The sequence below is a fragment of the Mobula hypostoma genome, chromosome 20 (assembly GCF_963921235.1).
Source record: "Mobula hypostoma chromosome 20, sMobHyp1.1, whole genome shotgun sequence".
Lineage (NCBI taxonomy): Eukaryota > Metazoa > Chordata > Chondrichthyes > Myliobatiformes > Myliobatidae > Mobula > Mobula hypostoma.
Genome location: NC_086116.1, coordinates 32,557,960 through 32,577,566, shown reverse-complemented (window position 1 = coordinate 32,577,566; position 19,607 = coordinate 32,557,960). Strand labels below are relative to the sequence as shown.

The following is a 19,607-nucleotide window of genomic DNA, read 5'->3' as shown; positions in this document are numbered from 1 at the left end:
TGCATTAGTCCATTAGCTTGTGGTAAAAGTTTAGAAGATTTCTAACAAAGCAAAAACGTGATCAGAAACTTCAATGAAACAAACGCATTGTCTATGCCTCTCATCATTTTCATGCCTTTGATCTCTTTAAATGAAAATCTCCCCAGAATGCTAGATTCACATCACACAGTGATCGTTTTTTAAATTTTAAAACATTGGGCAACAGGTGCACCAAAATATCCTCAAACAACCTATAATATTTTTAAACAATGTTTCAAGTGTTAATCAAATTTTATAGCTCTGAACATCAGATTTGAAAGGCTCTGTTCATAACAGTTTAGTTCAAAGCCTGGCCAAAAACTTATATTTTTTCTAATCTTGGGTATCCGTTCATAAATTACACATTGCCTGTTTCAATACATTATTTTACATTCCATCATTAAAAACCAGGTTCTCAGTTCAGTCAATAAATACATTCAAATTATAAGACATCCTCCCTAGAACAGCACTTTTCATTTATAACCTACACTTAGTGGCCACTTTTACGTACAGAAGTGGAACCCACTGCTGTAGCCCATCCACTTCAAGGCTTGACATGTTGTGTGATCACTCTTCTGCACACCGTTGTGTAACATGTGGTTATTTGAGTTACTGTTGCCTTCCTGTCAACCTGAGCCAGTCTGACCATTCTCCTGCGATCTTTCTCATTAACAAGGTGTTTTCACCCATAGAACTGCTGCTCACGAGATTTTTTTTTTGTTTTTCGCACCATTCTCTGTAAACTCTAGACATGCATGAAAATCCCAGGACATCAGCAGTTTCTGAGATACCCAAACTACCCTGTCCGGCACCAACCATCAATCTGCGGTCAAAATCACTTAGATCACATTTCTTCCCTATTCCGATGTTTGGCCTGAACAACCACATCTTCATGATTTTTACGCATTGAATTGCTGCCACATGATTGGCTGATTAGGTATTTGCATTAGTGATGTGTACAAGTGTACCTAATAAAATGGACACTGAGTGCAAGTTATTTAATCCGATGGTTTCAGAAATTCTGATCAAGTCCTCTAGATTTTCTGCTTCCACTAGTTATAAAATCCAACAAAAAATAGAATAGTATTAAGCTGAATCCTAAGAAATAAAGAACAATTCCTTTCCCTTCTCAACCAATTCCTTGACAATACAGTTGTGAATTATCAAGATGATCAAATAGCAAATTAGCTTTCCTTTGGAGCTGTTTTTGAAATCTTTATAAAAAATTAACAGTTCTTAAAGCTCAATAGTAATGTATTTTGTTGAGGCTAGAGGGGGGAAAAAGAAACACATTACTATCAACTTGACATTTATTAGAAAACAAGTCCAATCTCTCAAGAGTCAGGAGTCATTGTACCTGCTTCACCAAGGTAAATAGCTTGTTCCACTGCAAAATGACATCTCCGGACAAAGACTCTGAAATTTAAGCATTCTAAGTTAATTAAGGTTATTGAGGTACTGATTAATATTGGTAAATTTTAGTTCCAATTTGAAGTTACACTTCACCTGTTATAAGTAAACTCCAAATCCATAGGCTCCCCTTCATAGTTCTTTTGAAATGTGGGATTAAACTTCATCACAAGCTCATCATCATATATCTGTAGTAGGAGATTTGGAGGGGTTTGGAGAGGGGGGGTGATTAGTGGGGACACATGAGAGGTTTAAAGTGGGGAACACAAACTGACTTCAGTTTGAGTACAAAAAGACATGCCCGTTACATCCAACTCAGAGAAAATGACTTTACAAAAGATCTTAGAACATGGGCCTAGAACTACAAGACTCCAAAACTGATGCTGTAGTTAATTTAGTAGGTTCTGATTCAGCAATGATGCAAGTTGAAATATCCTCTGAGTTTAGGATGGCCACAGGGGTTAGGTGATCATCTAGACTGTGCACCTCATCTCCAATGTCTTTTCATTGTCTGTGTAGCTGGAGAGAGGAAGTATGCAGTATATATAATGGATAAGTGTTGTATGTGAGAAAAGTTAACTGATTCTCTTTCTACAGGTGCTGATTGACTTGCTGAGTTTTTCCAGCATCTGCAGTTTTATTAAAATTTCATTTACTGGCTTATATTTGAGAATGTCTATGACTGGTGGGTACCAAAATTGTGCATAATTATAATTTAGGTTTGTAATTTCACCTTTGTTTTATTCAATACTATTAAGGAAACAGGAAAAAAGGACCAAGTTCCCACTCCTGACCACCGTACAATGAAGCTACAGAGAGGGGCAAAGATGAAGGGCTGAATTCATTTTGGTCAAACCCCCTCTGCATCCTGACAGTGATGGCTACCCAAGAGGAAGACTTTATAGTGCAATCCACATGCAGAACAGTAGCTTTGGTGCAGAACACCAAGATAAGTGATGGGAGAGAAAATGAGGCATGAACACCATCAACATGAGTAAAACCAATGATGGCATTAGCATCATTTAAAGATTCAAGCTTACTTCACTACACAAGGTAGAGGAAATACAGTAAATCCTAGAATATTTTAAGAGGACAAGCGTTATTAAAAACATTTATTAAGTATATTTATGTTTGTTAATAAATCCTAATAACTTTCTACAGGGGCACAATTGAGAGCATCCTGACTGGCTTCATCACTGCCTGGTGTGGGAACTGTATGTCCCTTAATTGCAGGATTCTGCAGAGAGTGGTGCGGACAGCCCAGCACATCTGTAGGTGTGAACCTCCCACTATCCAGGACATTTACAAAGATAGGTGTGTAAAAAAGGCCCGAAGGATCATTGGGGACCTGACTCACCCCAACCACAAAATGTTCCAGCTGCTACCATCTGAGAAACGGTACCGCAGCATTAAAGCCAGGACCAACAGACTCTGCGACAGCTTCTTCCACCAGGCCATCAGATCGTGCTGATACAATTGTTTTTCTGTTATATTGACTGTCCTGTTGTACATACTATTTATTATAAATTACTATAATTTGCACATTTAGACGGAGAAGTAACATAAAGATTTTTACTCATGTATATGAAGGACGTACATTTGTAAGTAATAAAGTAAATTCAATAAATTATTAATATATATTAATAAGTATGTTTTATAAAATATACTTATTATTCATCTTCAGGTATTGTAAGAGACATCTGGATCATAAAGCAAAATTAGGCAAGGCAAGTCAGCCTGTCAAACCTATTTTCCCCTACACTTCAACTCTAGTACTTGCTTAGAATCCTTTACATTTTGAAAGCTCACTTTGCAAAGCATGGTACTTGTCTGCATCGACTAAAATGGAAGCGCCCTTAAATTTAGTCTGGTAATCATGGTACAGTGATACTTTTGAGTCCATATGGTACTCAACACAATAATGTACTGTTAAAGTCATTCAAGAAGGCAAAAGAAAGTGGAAAAAGGGGAATATACACCTCACAAGTCTTCAACACAGAACAGTACAGCTCAGGAAAAGGCCCTTTGGCCCATGATCTCCATGGCAAACATGACGCTAAATTAAACTAAATCTGTTTGGGTTGAGTTTTTCTCCAATCTTGGCAATTTACTTACAAACGTTTTATCACCATATGAGGAGACATCATTAGCGCGCTGTTAACTCCTCCGAATATTTGGCCTTTATATACTTACCAATCCGCTGAATAGTCGTCTTTTTGGAAACTCAATTGTGATACGGGTGAACAAAACGTCTGTAAGTAAATTACCAAGATTGGCGTACAGCTCAACTCAATGATCAATCATCTGAGCTACACATTTTCAGAATTATTTATAAAGTAAACCTCTTTCTACTTGCAGATGATCCAAATCCCTCCATATTTGTGTGTAAAAGCTTCCATATCTAAAAGCTTAATCATTTAACAGTTTATTTTACATTCTCCGTCTACCTCTCCAACCACTCTGTTCCTTTAAGGAAAACAATTTCAAAAGAACTCTGAACTTTGCAACACAGGGACAACATTCTATATGAGGTGCAAGGAAAAAGGCGAGACTTGCAGGAACCTATATCCAGGGAAGGGAATGAATAGTGAAGGCAAGCAGCTGTATCCCATATCAAAGGGATTACATGTTGAAAGCTGAACAAACTATCTTGAAGGAAGAATGTTTTGAACAATTCACATGGAGGAAAATTAGAAGCTATGTTCCAATTTCTCACAGGATTGTCTTAACACATTTACCCAATGCTGTCAGGAATTAATATGAAAAATGAGATACAATATCAAAAGGTTTTATAGACATATCGAAATTTACAGACATATGAATATTACTCCAGTATAATCTGAAGCTATAATTAAAATAGTGGCTGAAGCACACTGTACACCAATAATAATGTGAACTATTTTGATCAATAACATACTGTTTCCTAGCAATAAACAGCACCCAGAGTGTGATTTTATTGCTCATTTACCTCAATTACAAAGCCCAAATACTGCAGGGTGGTTTCTGTGCAATAAGACTCCTTCAATATTATTTGATCACCTAAGGACAAACACACATATGCTTCAATAAAATCAGTATCTAGACAACTGTACAAATAATATCTAGCAAGACATTTGTGATCTAATCATACCCTGACTTTTCAACTAAAACAAATTCAGCCTGGAGTTTTAAGAAATGCTGGCATTACCATCTTTTACAGTCAGGATGCTTGGGATTTCTCCAGTTATGACACATGATCCCATAATTCTGAACCTCCTTGGAAAGGTCAGCTCCATTCTGACCTCCCTCCAGTGGCAGAATAATAATTTCTGCACCTTCACATCATTTATGACAGGAAAACTGCCCCCTAGAACTTGTGACAGGTTAGATCAAGCAATGTTTCAGCAACTCCATTTACTTCAGTGAAGAGGATGAGCTGTGATGAATGGATAAATATTTTGGCATTAACTGCTAATTTTAATCTAGTTAACTGATGTAGAGATTCGGCAAATTTTGAGTGGTTTTGACAGTCAGTTTGCTGGCTTTCAGTGTTACCCAGGCTTGACATTTATGGTCAGGAGGCTTGCAGGTGCCTAGATCTCACCAATCAGCATGGATCTGGCCTCCCCTGCTGGCTGTGTCATTTAATAAGGCCATGGCTGATCTTTTGCTTCAATTCCCATTCTTCACTTGACTTCAATAACATTCAGTTCCCAGCATTAATAACTAACTTACCAATAGTTACAGATGGCCTTCCTTCAACCAGCCCTGGCACCTCTAGAGTGAGGAAGTCTCCATGCTTTCTCAAAACCACTGCCATCATATCAAACTCTCTCATCTCTGCAACAACCTTGATTTCTTCCAGCCACAGGAGAGTTGAAAAATGGTCTTTATAGTTCGACATGTTCAAAGGCTGGGGAGATTTAAATAACAAATTTTCAACTTAAAAAAAGGCAACAGCTTTTCTTTTAAATCCAGAAAAATAAGCAGAGTTACTAACCTCACCGAGATGTGGTGCTATTGTGAGAACATCACCACCTTTATCGACGCATTCCTTCAATTGCTCAGGAATAGGATACTGAGCTAGGAAGTTCGGTAGATGCCTTCTCGCAAGCCTAGACAGAACACGCACAGTATTAAAGCTGGACAAGCTGTTACCCAAGAAAACTTGTTTGCAAACTTGCACTCTGTCACACAACCACGAACCAGGCTCTAAAACCATGGTCAGGATTTAATCAAAATTAAGATAACTTTGAAGTCAAGTCAAGTTTACTGTCATTTACCTATATACATGTATATCGCCTAACAAGATGTTTCTCCGAACCAGGGTGTAAAGCACAGTGGTACACAATGCACAATAACTTATAAAAGTAAGGATAAAATCTACAGATGAATTATGCACAACGTGCATAAATTAAATATTGTAGGGTACAGAACAGATTAACCAGCACTTTCCAATTATCTTCTCAATAGGTTCAACTGATGCTGCAGTGGAGTGCTGGTAAATATTTTACATCAACCTCTAGCTTCTGATGGTGCTTAAAAGTTTTCCTTCCTGGAAGTCAGAACCCCTTTGCTCATCCACAAACTGGCCTCCAGCTGATCTCATGAGGCTGAGTATCCCAAAGGAATCAGCCTGGACTAGTGACAATATCCAATGGATTCCGAATGGAGGCAGCACATCTGGCCATCTATAAAATCAGATCCAAGTGTCTATAAAACTGGGGCTGTTTCAAATTTAGTCTTAAATGTCTGCCTATCAAACAAGTTTATTGTCATCTGACTGTACAGATACAGAACCAAATGAAACAATGTTCGTCACGATCGCAGCACATCCACAAAACATATTATCACACACAGCACATAAAACAAAATATTATCACAGATAAGTTAATAAAATACAACTCAAAATGCACGTAGTACCCAACAGCGGTAAACAGTATAGTAAACAGCTTATTGTCCTGGTGATGAAACCTTGGTAGTGGCAGGATATCCATTAATCTTATTGCCTGGGGAAGATGATGTTATCCAGTCTGGCAGTCCTAGTCCTGATGCTCCTGTACCCGCTTCCTGTCGGTAATGGGTCAAAGAGATTGTGGGATGGATGGTAGGGATCCTCAAAAATGTTTCAGGTCCTACAACGCTCCTGGTAAATGTCACATATGGGGGGGGGGGGGGAGAGAGGAAACCCCAGTGAGTCTCTCGGCGGTTTTCACAATCCTCTGTAGGGTCTTGTAACCTGATACCTTGCAGCTTCTGTACCACGTAATGATGCAGCCAGACAGAACACTCTCAACTGTGCTCCTGTAGAAAGCTGTTAGTAAGGAGGCAGGGAACCTTGCAGGACTCAATCTCTTCAGAAAGTATAGACACTGCTGTGCCTCCTTGACTAATGACTTTTTTGCTCTTCACTCTCTCCATAGGAGTGCCATTGACCTGCAATGGAAAGTGGTCCATCTTGCCTTCCTGAAGTCCACAATCATCTCTTTTATCTTGCCCTCACTTGGAATCAGGTTGTTGTTCCCACATCATTTGACAAGCCTCTCTACCTCCTCTTCGTATGCCGATGAGGCCAACCACTGTAGTACCATCAGTGAACTTGATGCTGTTTGAACTGGTCTGGCAGTGCACATAAGTCAGCAGTGTGAGCATGCAGACCTGAAGTGCAACAGTGCTTAGTGTGATGGAGCTTGAGTGCTGGACGTAGATTCATAGACCTGAGTTTCCAAACACCAGACCAAGACTGTACTGGTTTGGTCCCGATGAAAGGTCTCAGCCCGAAATATCAACTGTTTATTCCCCTCCACAGATGCTGCCTGATCTGCTGAGTTCCTCTAGCATTTTATGTGTATTGCTCGAGATTTCAAACATCTGCAGATCTCATGTTAATGAATTTCCTCAGCTCTTTAGGTAATCTGCTTATTCATGCAGGGGAAAAAACTTCCTTCCTATTTTGTTTTCATTTTAAATAGTTAGAACAATATTTTTTTAAATGACTATTTCAATAAGTTCAGTCCATTCAGACTTGGACTATCTCTAAATGAATTCAGCATTGTTACTCTTTTCTTTTTTGCTTATCAAAGATCTTCTCAGCATCATCACTGAATTAGTTTTCCCACTCGTCACTATAAATTGAAATTTATTTCATTGATTTAAAGTACAAGTGTAGCAGACAAGGTGGCTATTTAGTTTATTGGGCATCTATCCCCATTCACTCACCACTGCTCTGCAAGGAATATAGAGGTAGTCCAAAGGAGATTCACCTGGACAGTATGGATCAGCGTTGCCTGGAGTTTAGACAAATGAGGGGCGACCTTATCCAAACATATGAATTCCTAAGGGAGCTTGACAGAGTTGTCGACCTGGTTTCACAGAGACTCAAAACAAGGCACTACAAAATAAGGGACTGGTCATTTAAAATTGAGGTAGTAGAAATGTTATCTCCCAGAAGAAAGTGAATCTCTGCACTTTTCTTTCTTCTCTCCATAAACCCAGGGCGGTGGGCAGGCTTGAGGGAGCCTGTTGGCCAACTCATGCACAGATAATCTGCAGATGCTGGAAATCCAAATGAACACACACAAAATGCAGGAGCTCTCAGCCCAAAATGTCGACTGCTTACTCTTTTCTGTAGATGCTGTGTGGCCTGCTGAGTCCGGCCAACTTACACTCCTATTTCATGTGATGCAAGAAAATTATGTTTTCCTCCAAGCAAAAAAGCTCACTTGTCTTATTTCCAGCCACCTTTTCATTATTAGGACACTGCAAATATCTTACTGGCTTTTGCGAGACATCTTTACCTGTTGCTTCCATTTCTTTTGAAGTTATTTCAACCCACTCTTTCTAATGCAGCTTTCTATTCTTGAACCAAATTAATTTACTTATAGATATAAATCACTTAAATCCACAGGGTAGCTGATTAAATTACTTCATCACACTTTTTATTTAAAATCTTACTCCAGCTAAAGCAATAGATCTTTACCCAAATTTATTCTTGAGATGAGGTTTTTCCATTCCAAGATATTTAAAACGTCCTCCTTCCTCAGGAAATGTGGCTTCCTCACTATTGTGGTTGATTGAGCATTAACCTACATCCCCTCCAATTCCTGTACTTCTGAGCTAGGTATAACCACCCACCAACACCTTCATCAGTCAGAACAGTGTTCCCCTGGTCTTCACCTCTCACCTACCAGCCTACACATCCAGCATATCATCATTTGTCCTTTCTGCCAGCTGCATGAACTCCAGCCACTGCTGCTCTGCCGTCTTTCCCGCCAGTGTCCCTTTCCAGTCAACTTTGGCCATTTCCTCTCTCATGCTGCTTGACACACTGAACTCACCCAACAGCTTGTTTTTATCTACCCCAACCCTGATGGAAGCATGCAGGATTTTCCCCTCTCTGACACTTTATTACAAAAACTTTATATTTAAATCTATGGATTTATGTTTTTCATGAATACATTTACACTGAAAGCAGGGACTTAATTATTTAGACTAATTTGAATAATGCAGAAATAATGGATTTCTGGCTGATCGGTGCGCAATGCCATAAACCCCAGCTACAAGATGCACAGTTCATTTCGCTGACATTTTGTCCATTTTCCTTTAACAGTTAAAGAGTGAAACCCAAGCAAGGTGTGAGCAAAACCACAACAAATATGCCAGCACACAAGTAAATGCATAATTGGGCCTTGAACCTTCCTTATTGTTCACAAAGTCACTGTACTGATCTTCCAATCTCAGCTCCATTTCAATTATCTTTATCATCTTTTACTGAGATTTCCTTAGTGTCCTGTGACTACACACAAAGGTAAAATATCCAGTTCTCCAGAGAGAGAAAAAAATCCCAAAGATTCACAGAATGGCTGCAAAATATTGAATCCATACTGACTTTATACAGGAGCAATCCAGCTATCCTCACTTCCCACAGCCCCACTAATTATTTCCATGATGACACGTAACTGGCTCACATCACCTGAAATCCCTTCTGCATCCTCACTGCATTCCTAAAGTTACTCATACACAACAACCATTTTGTCAGTCAACCAGCATTGCATAAACGTTCATAATGACAACTTGATCCTCAGTCTATAATGTCCAAGAACTTGTATACTTTTTAAATCACTTTCTCAACCAGTCCTGACATTTGCACTTAAAAAAATACACATATAACCACAAACCTTTCTCTTGCATCCTTTCAGAATGCTATCCTGCCCTCTGGTTTATAATACCTCTGAATTCTTCCTTGCAAAATTAAACACTTTGTATTATTAGTATTGCATTTCCTCTGTCACTTATCTGTTCATTTCATTTGGTGACTACATCTCCTTGATGTCTATTACTATCCTACTTGTCCTATTACCGATCACTATGCCTCCAGATATTGTGCCATCTGTGGTTTAGCAAACTGCCTTGTACACTTGACCCATGCCATTAATCTGTCAGGCGATCCTGACCTTTTTTATGCCATGGACCAATACCATTCAGCAAGGAGTCTATGGATCACAGGTTGGGAACCCCTAATCTATGTTAAGAGAAACAGTGGTCCTTATGGGGGTCCCTGCTATACACTACCCTCCAGCCCAAAAACAACCCGCTTCCTGTTACTAACCACAGTTCTCTATTCATACAGCAAGAGCCCTTTTAGATCCAAGGCATCTTACCAAATATGCGACAGACCTAATCAACTACACTGCCTTCACCAGTCCTCAGTTACTTCATTTGTGACTGGCAGCTCATACAGGAGAAGGAAACTCTGATCTCAAACCACTGTTGTCATGCGGCTATACCCACTTATGTGGAAGGCTTCAGGAGTAAGTCCCAAGGGAAATCCAGAGCTCGAGCTCCTAAGACCATAAGACAAAGGAGCAGAAGTCAGCCATTCGGCCCATCGAGTTTGCTCTGCCATTTTATCATGAGCTGATCCATTCTCCCATTTAGTCCCACTCCCCCGCCTTCTCACCACAACCTTTGATGCCCTGGCTACTCAGATACCTATCAATCTCTGCCTTAAATACACCCAATGACTTGGTCTCCACTGCTGCCTGTGGCAACAAATTCCATAGATTCACCACCCTCTGACTAAAAAAATTTCTTCACATTTTTGTTCTGAATGGGCGCCCTTCAATCCTTAAGTCATGCCCTCTCGTACTAGACCCCCCCATCGTGGGAAACAACTTTGCCACATCCATTCTGTCCATGCCTTTCAACATTCGAAATGTTTCTATGAGGTCTCCCCTCATTCTTCTAAACTCCAAGGAATACAGTCCAAGAGCGGACAAACGTTCCTCATATGTTAACCCTCTCATTCCCGGAATCATTCTAGTGAATCTTCTCTGTGCCACCTCCAACATCAGCACATCCTTTCTTAAATAAGGAGACCAAAACTGCCCACAGTACTCCAAGTGAGGTCTCACCAGTGCCTTATAGAGCCTCAACATCACATCCCTGCTCCTATACTCTATTCCTCTAGAAATGAATGCCAACATTGCATTCGCCTTCTTCACCACCGACTCAACCTGGAGGTTAACCTTAAGGGTATCCTGTACAAGGACTCCCAAGTCCCGTTGCATCTCCAAACTTTGAATTCTTTCCTCATTTAAATAATAGTCTGCCCGTTTATTTTTTCTGCCAAAGTGCATAACCATACACTTTCCAACATTGTACTTCATTTGCCACTTCTCTGCCCATTCTTCCAATTGTGACAACAGACCAAATTATTAGAAGATTGATGCCGATAAGAGGACAATGGGGGAAACATTCAAAATGCTAATAAGAGAGACGAGTGAGATTACCGAAAGGAGACACAGTTCCGAGTATTGTCAGAGACCTGTTGCTTTGAACCCGAACTGTTTGAAGTTTGATGGACAGGCGATACCCCAGCAGGGGAATAAAAGGAACAGGTTCGCTAAGGCAAAACACACATGACACCACGAGGTAACGAGACCGTGGAAGCGGTGTGCCCCCACAAGTTGGTGAGAGTTTTGGAGGTCTGGTCGCGGGACCAGCCACAGACGCACAGGGCGGAAAGGTGCAGTCGGGCGGGAACCCGGTGTGTGTGTCCGCCCATGCCTGGGTGCCGGGTTCACCGCAGAAGAACGATTGTATCTGGAACGAAGGGGTCACAGTCGGTGACCTCAGAAGACATTACAAAGGGCTCGCCCAAAAGCTAACTGCGAGGAATATCGAAGGTCTATCTGGAATCCGATTTGCATATTCATTCGTTCTCTCTCTCTCTCCCCCCAACAGCACGACGGCAATTACTGCGAACTGAAACTGAACTGAACTCTTGTGTCACTTGTGACTGATCATTTTACCCCTAGACTGCGATAGAGCTTGATTGATCCTATTATCATAGTTCCGTGTACATGTGTTTATTCATTGCTAACCTGTTGCATTTATATCCTTACGTTTAAGAGTACGGTGTTACTTATTTCTTTAATAAAACTTTCTTAGTTCCAGTAATCCAGACTCCAACTAAGTGGTCCATTTCTGCTGGTCTGGCAACCCAGTTACGGGGTACGTAACACAATCTATCCAAGTCTCTCTGCAGACTCTCCGTTTCCTCAGCACTACCAGCCCCTCTACCTATCTTTGTATCATCAGCAAACTTAGCCACAAAGCCATCTATTCCATAATCCAAATCGTTGACGTACAATGTAAAAAGAAATGGCCCCAACACAGACCCCTGTGGAACACCACTGGAAACCAGCAGCCAACCAGAATAGGATCCCTTTATTCCCACTGTTTCCTGCCAATCCGCCAACGCTCTATCCACGTATCTAACTTTCCCGTAATTCCATGGGCTCTTATCTTGTTAAGTAGCCTCATGTGTGGCAGCTTGTCAAAGGCCTTCTGAAAATCCAAATATACAACATCCACTGCATCTCCCTTGTCTAGCCTACTGGTAATTTCCTCAAAAAATTGTAATAGGTTTGTCAGGCAGGATTTTCCTTTAAGGAATCCATGCTGAATTCTGCCTATCTTGTCATATGCCTCCAGGTACTCTGCAACCTCATCCTTGACAATCAACTCCAACAACTTCCCAACCACCGATGTCAAGCTAACAGGTCTATAATTTCCTTTTTGCTTCCTTGCCCCCTTCTTAAATAGCGGAGTGACATTTGCAGTCTTCCAGTCCTCCAGAACCATGCCAGAATCTATCGACTTTTGAAAGATCATCGCTAATGTCTCCGCAATCTCCACAGCTACTTCCTTCAGAACACGCGGGCGCATTCCATCTGGTCCAGGAGATTTATCTACTTTTAGACTATTCAGCTTCCTGAGTACTTTCTCTGTCGTAATTGTGACTGCGCACACATCTCTTCCCCGCCACCCTTGAGTGTCCAGTATACTGCTGATGTCTTCCTCAGTAAAGACTGATGCAAAATACTCGTTCAGTTCCTCTGCCATCTCCTTATCTCCCATTACAATTTCTCCAGCATCATTTTCTATCGGTCCTATATCTACTCTCACCTGTCTTTTACTCTTTATATACTTGAAAAAACTTTTAGTATCCTCTTTGATATTATTTGCTAGCTTCCTTTCATAGTTAATCTTTTCCCTCTTAATGACCCTCTTGGTTTCCTTTTGAAAGGTTTTAAAAACTTCCCAATCCTCTGTCTTCCCACTAATTTTTGCTTCCTTGTATGCGCTCTCCTTTGCTTTAACTTTGGCTTTGACTTCTCTTGTCAACCACGGTTGCATCCTTTTTCCACTCAAAAATTTCTTCGTTTTTGGAATATACCTGTCTTGCACTTTCCTCATTTCTCGCATAAACTCCAGCCACTGCTGTTCTGCCGTCTTTCCCGCCAGTGTCCCTTTCCAGTCAACTTTGGCCAGTTCCTCTCTCACACCACTGTAATTTCCTTTACTCCACTGAAATACCGACACATCAGATTTCGGCTTCTCTTTTTCAAAGGCAGTCCTACATTGAGGTCAATACTGACTGGCAACTCCTGCAACGCTGCTGGTATCAAACTGTATTGGTCTGCCGTTCCTTTGGATTTATCAGATGTGTGAAGAGGGGGAGCCTGCTACACAGGCAACAGCCGGCACCCCATATTGTAATGCCCAGACTTGCATATCTAGACAGATAGGACATAACATCCATGGCTGACCCTGACTAACAGAGGCCTCAAAGTGACAGTTTAGGATACTATAACTGCTCTTTCCTGGATGCTCCCCCCAATGATATTTGGTTCACTCAGCTTCAGTCAGAACCAAGTCTAGCGATGCCAGAAACATCACCATGAAGCAAGTTTTGAACATTCAAGGTCACTGATGTCATTATTGTTCTAGACTATATTTCGATAATTTACACTACTCTATTGCTTTAACTTCTGTAAAAAAAATCCTGGAAATTTACTCTTCCCAGTGGTGGCAATCTGCACTACAGTTGCAGTTATAGGACTATATTTAAATTATTACTTAACACTAGACAGATACTGTCGTGGATCATTCTAGGTTATTCTCTCTGAAGCACTGCAATATTTTCCTTAATCTATACGGCTACATTCCTTTATTCCCTCCCCCCTTTCCCCTTGAACAAGGTGTATCCAGGTAAATTTGGAATCTGTCCTGATCCTTCACCCTTAACCTGTAACACAAGCTCTCAATTCCCCAAAGGGATTAATAGGCAGACACAAGGGACTGTGATGGTGGACTCTGTAGTAACAGATAATCTGCTGGAGGAACTCAGCAGTTGAGCAGCACCTGTGGAGGGAAGAAACTCTGGACATTTCAGGTTAAAACCGTGTATCAGGACTTAATATCTGACAAACCCGCTCCATATTGTATACTGCAATAAGATAATCTCTAATTCTTCTAAGCACTAGACAACATCAGCCCACCTGATCCAGTTCCTTCTTAATGAACACCAATTCCAAGAATCTAATTCATAAGTCTACTAGAGGTCAAGCACTGCCGATTGTACTACATGTGATACATTATCTAAGGATTTTTACAGCACCTCTTAGGATTTTGCACAGCCACAGTCATAGCATTTGTCTCCTTTTGATTTGTTTGAATGAATCTGGGTTTCATGGGATAATATTGCGAACTTGGTGCAAGAAGAGATTCCTCATCACTGATCACATCTACCACCACATAACGACCCATCACAAAGTTGTCAAAATAAAGGAGGAGAAGATCTTTGCTACGGCCAGGATTTCTGTTTAAAAAAATTAAAATATAATAATTAAGAATCAACTGAAAGAGAATGAAAAAATAATCTGTTCTAATAATTTTAATTTCATGTAATATCTGAAAAATTCAAAATCATACTGACTGATTAGAATTGGACTACATCATTGACAATAATTTTATGCTAATACTCATTAAGTTCATGTTTTGAAAATATATCACACTTCCGATAAGTATAACAGAACTACTCATGTGGTGTGAACTTAGAATTTGGCACTTGCAAGAGGGAAATATTGGCCAAATGTCTGTTTCATGAGCTATCATTTTTGATCACATCTAATACATGCATCCAATATAGTTTACAAGTTCAAGCTTACTTTTTTGTTTTAAACTATAGGCAGGCACTAATTTGCATATCAAAAGTGTTTTCAGTAATAAAATATTTTCAATAAAAGGACTCTTACTTTGCTTCACATGTCAAGCTTATGCAGACTTTTCCTCCAGGAGGTATACGCTGTCTTACTTCACTATTTTCTGTATCTGTACTGACATGCTGTTTTATCTTTTTAACAGCGTCATTAGCTTGCCGACAACTTGTCTGATTTCCCATACCCGTTGAAGCTGGTGGCAGATTCTTTGGCAGTTTAGCCCGAATATCTCGTGAACTGTGTTCAAAATCTTGATCCTCATGAGGTGTTGGTTCATGTGCGTGACCCACTGCTGTACAGGGGGTAAGAGAATCAGGCTGAACTGTTGTTCTGGAAAGAAGAGACTCAAGGTCTTTAGACAATGAGTGGGATCTAGTTGTGTTGCAGCTCGAAACGTTTCTAGAGATCTGTTGTTGTGCGGCTGTGCTTTTGCAGGATAATGCAGAAGGAAACACTTCTTGCGATGTGAAAAAGAACTGTTTTCCTCCTACCCATCCTGCCACCGAATAGTGTAGAAGGGTTTGAGTCTCTTTTCCTTTGTTCCTATAAAAAAGATAAACAACAGAATACACAAAAATCAAATAGACTAGCTCCTCCATTACTCTCAGCATTAAAGAGAGCCATCATAATGTGACATGTTGTATGATGTGAGCAATCGTGGTCTTTCCATGACCATCATTGTTCTTGGCAAATTTTTCTGCAGAAGTGGTTTGTCATTGCCTTCCTCTGAGCAGTGTCTTTACAAGACGGGTGATCTCACACATTATCAATACTCTTCAGAGATTGTCTGGCGACAGTGGCCGCATAACCAGGACTTGTGATATCCACCACCTGCTTCCACGGTTTCACGCGATCCTCTGGGGGTGGGGCTAAGCAAGAGCTACACCTTGCCCAAGAGTGACCTGCAGGCTTGCAAAGAGAAGGAGTGCCTTACACCTCCTTTGGGGGTTGTGGCACAGTGGCAGTACATCCCTACCAGACTCCAGAATAACAGTAATTTTAAAAATCCATCCAGTATCAGAACCTGGACCAAGCAAGTTCCTCCTTGGCCATCACCTTACATCTCCAAAATAACATTTAAATCTTTGTCCAACAGGGTCCTCTGCTCTGGGGACAATACGGTAGAGTAGTCAGTAGAGTTACAGCTCATAGACACAGCGACCGACTGTCCGTGTAGAGTTTGCACATTCCTAATGGGTTTCCCCGGGCACTCCCAGTTTCCATCCACAACCCAAAGACATATTTTTTGGCCACTGTAAATTGCACGCTTTCCATCCATGCTGGGTTGAGCGAGCAATTCAGCCTCGTAAAAAAAGTCAAATGTGACCAAAACGGCAAAAATATCACCCAACGCACCACAAGGAGTGAAAAGGAACAACAGCGGCCAATTTAATATTAGTGTAACTATCAGCAAACTACAAGAAGTGTAGCATCATTGACTACAGTGCTTTGATCCATGAATTGTGATTTTAGTTCATCTTAGTATGATGTTGCAAGCTCATGGTCACACACAAGTCACGGTAACCATTCAGTACTGGGTGTTCTACTCCAGGACTCCAAATAAAATGAACCTAATCTAGATTATAGTGATCTTTAACTGTACCAGAAAGGTCAGGAATTCTCTCTTGGGAAAAAAATTCAGGATGAAACTTACTGACCTGCTATAATATTATTGGTTCTGCTCAAGACTCAAATATTTTTATCACGGCAACACACACAAAATGCTGGAAGACCCTTTGGACCAAAAAGGGTCTCAGCCTGAAACGTCAAATGTACTTTTCTCCCCCACCACAGATGCTGCCTGGCCTGCTGAGTTCCTCCAACATTTTGTGTGTTGCTTGGATTTCCAGCATCTGCAAATTGTCTCTTGTTTGTGATCAAACATTTTTAATGTTTTTCTCAATCCCAGGTTGACTGACACACATCCCATTTTGATTACTCTGTAGTGCTAATCTGAGACACTGACTGGGCAGAAGTGGTGACATTTTATTTACTCATATTCAACTCACTTATACCTCTGTGACTTCAATATCTTTTTGAAATAAAAGTGAACCTAAATCTTGACAAAATATTACAACTGTTTTACTTAGTTAAAAGAAAAATGGCAATGCAAAAATGAGTTTCCCACAGATAAAGAGTACACAGACTTACTCAATCCACACCATCAAGTCTTTTTTCTCTCCATACTTTATGGTACCAAAGTCAAAATCCTTTGCAACTTCCAGTCCTCCTTTGTTAGAGAGTAACTCCAAATCAACTTGTTCCAGACTTTTGTTCTTTATTAAAGGCACTGAAAAACTGAGAAAGGGACATCAGTATATTTCAGAATTGGAACAAGACCATAAGACATCGGGGCAGAATTAGGCCATTCAGCCCATTGAGTCTGCTCTGCCATTCCATCATGGCTGATCCCAGATCCCACTCAACCCCATACATCTGCCTTCTCGCCATAGCCTTTGATGCCCCGACCGATTAGAAAACTATCAACTTCCGCTTTAAATATACCCACGGACTTGGCCTCCACTGCAGTCTGTGGCAGAGCATTCCACAGATTCTCTCCTCTCCAGCCAGAAAAATTCCTCCTTACCTCTGTTCTAAAAGGCCACCCCTTAATCTTGAGGCTGTGCCATCTAGTTCTGGATACCCCCTGCTTAACAAGATAAAATCCTATGGCATTACAGGAAAGATGCTGGCCTTTTCTGGTTGGCTGCCAGTGACTAGTGGTGTACCTCAGGGGTCAGTATTGGGACTGCTACTTTTACATTGTTTGTCAATGATTTGGAATTTGCAATTATTTTCCATGATCTGCTTTTGCACCATCCTAACTACACTGAACTGGTTGTCCTTCGTTGGAAGTACAACTTATTTAAAACACAGACAAGTATAAAAAGTTGGGACGTAAAACAATATTTGATATCAAACAAGGTATCGCTGCTTTCATTCTGATGTACTTCTTGCTTTATTGAGATAAAAATGTGTTTCCACGATCTTTTGTCTAATTTTTGCCAATGTGGTAGACTCACATCAGAACTACGACCAATCATGACAGGAAGTGCCATTTTCAAATTTCTAGGCTAGTTTTGGTATAAAATGGCAAGCTATAAATAAGCATAATGTAGTTTTCAAAGACTCGTAAAAGAAATATATCCAAATGGGGAAAAAAGAATGCTCCATTGATAAGTAAAGTGAAACCCAATTATACATTCGCTTAAAATAGGCAACTGGTCAATAAACACTTAATAGATAGACTGAACAAATTGATCCCACATCACAGAACCTCAACTCTGTAATAAAACCTCCACATGCAAGTTGTTCAGTCCAATGCAAAGCTGGACTTCATCTCACCTCTCTTTCTGTGCAGGTGCAATACATAAAGCTCTCCACTGGTAAACAGACTGACTACTCTCCACAATCACGGTGTTGACCACATCACCTTTCTTTGGAACATAATCGAGTGGTAACTGGAGAGATGCAAGAGTGAAGAAAATGATGTCATCCACAACACCACTTTGATGAAGCATTCGAGTTATCGGTACCTTAACACAAACACAGCAAAAAAAAAATGCTGGATATTTAATCAATGCAGGAAACCAGCAAAATATTGAGATTATTTTTACGCTGCAATTCAGCATTACAAGAGAAAGTTTTAAATCTAGACAATTATAGTCAACCCATTGATGTATAATGGTATTACCAACATATTGATTAGTACCTGTCCTTGAGTAAACACAGACCCAACAAAGAAAAAACACATCCGGAATGATATAGCTCTGTCCTATAATTTATAAAGGGCAAAGAGAGGACGCAAAACAAAAATGCCAGAACTAAAGCTGGGGTCACCACTGACCAAAATACTGCACTTTCTCTGTAGCCATTACATTTTATTCTGCATTATTATTGTTTTGCCTTGTACTATCTTAATGCACTGAGTAATAATTTGATTTGTGTGAACATTCCTTCTGAAGGGCTTGCTGAGACCAAAATTCTAAATGGATTTAAAAGAAAGCTGGGTAGGAACATATTAGATCATATTGATTGGAGGGGCTCAAGTGGAGCATAAGCTCGGCCCCAGTCTGCTTAGGCCAATGTGTAATATACAGAGTGATGGCAAATCACCTCGCTCCTCTCTCCATTTCTCATCACAGAAATGAAGGATGAACTGAGATTATCAGTGAAACTAATAAACAAATTCCTGTACCTTGACCTTATCTTTTACTAAACCTCTTCTTTCACCTTGTATTTCCGTTCTACATTTGTTATAAATATCAAGACATTCCACTATTTGTTTATATTACTGAGAAAAGCACTAGGCCAAAAAAAAACATGCAAGTCCAGGGCAGGGGTCAGCAACCTTTTTGCCTCTGTGGGCTGGATCGCGTATTAATGAGCGGACGGTGGGCCAGATAAATGCCATAAAAACTTGAAATATGGGAATTACCCATTTAAATACATCTAGTTATGTTTTGCCTCAAAATAATGAATAACGCATGCTAGAAGATCATTTGTGCTTAACCAAGGATGCCAATTAGTAATCAAAGAACTCAGTTTAGTTGCAATTTATTTCAATCAAGCCATCTTTTGAATCTATTAAAAGGACACAAAGAATCTTTAAACATAAAACATATGAACGAT

The 19,607-nt window shown here is 40.2% G+C and overlaps 1 protein-coding gene across 2 annotated transcripts in view; it reads right to left on the bottom strand.

Moving 5' to 3' along the window:
* mov10l1 (Mov10 like RNA helicase 1) overlaps positions 1-19,607 on the bottom strand; it is a 65,907-nt gene that overhangs the window by 29,232 nt on the left and 17,068 nt on the right. For both annotated transcript variants that reach the window (XM_063072150.1, XM_063072151.1), the window contains 9 exons: positions 18,321-18,511; positions 17,127-17,273; positions 15,012-15,518; positions 14,375-14,575; positions 5,408-5,522; positions 5,143-5,320; positions 4,397-4,467; positions 1,525-1,616; positions 1,376-1,434 (listed from right to left, as the gene is read on the bottom strand). In XM_063072150.1, the coding sequence (XP_062928220.1) occupies positions 1,376-1,434; positions 1,525-1,616; positions 4,397-4,467; positions 5,143-5,320; positions 5,408-5,522; positions 14,375-14,575; positions 15,012-15,518; positions 17,127-17,273; positions 18,321-18,511 (1,561 nt within the window). The remainder of the gene's footprint in view (positions 1-1,375; positions 1,435-1,524; positions 1,617-4,396; positions 4,468-5,142; positions 5,321-5,407; positions 5,523-14,374; positions 14,576-15,011; positions 15,519-17,126; positions 17,274-18,320; positions 18,512-19,607) is intronic.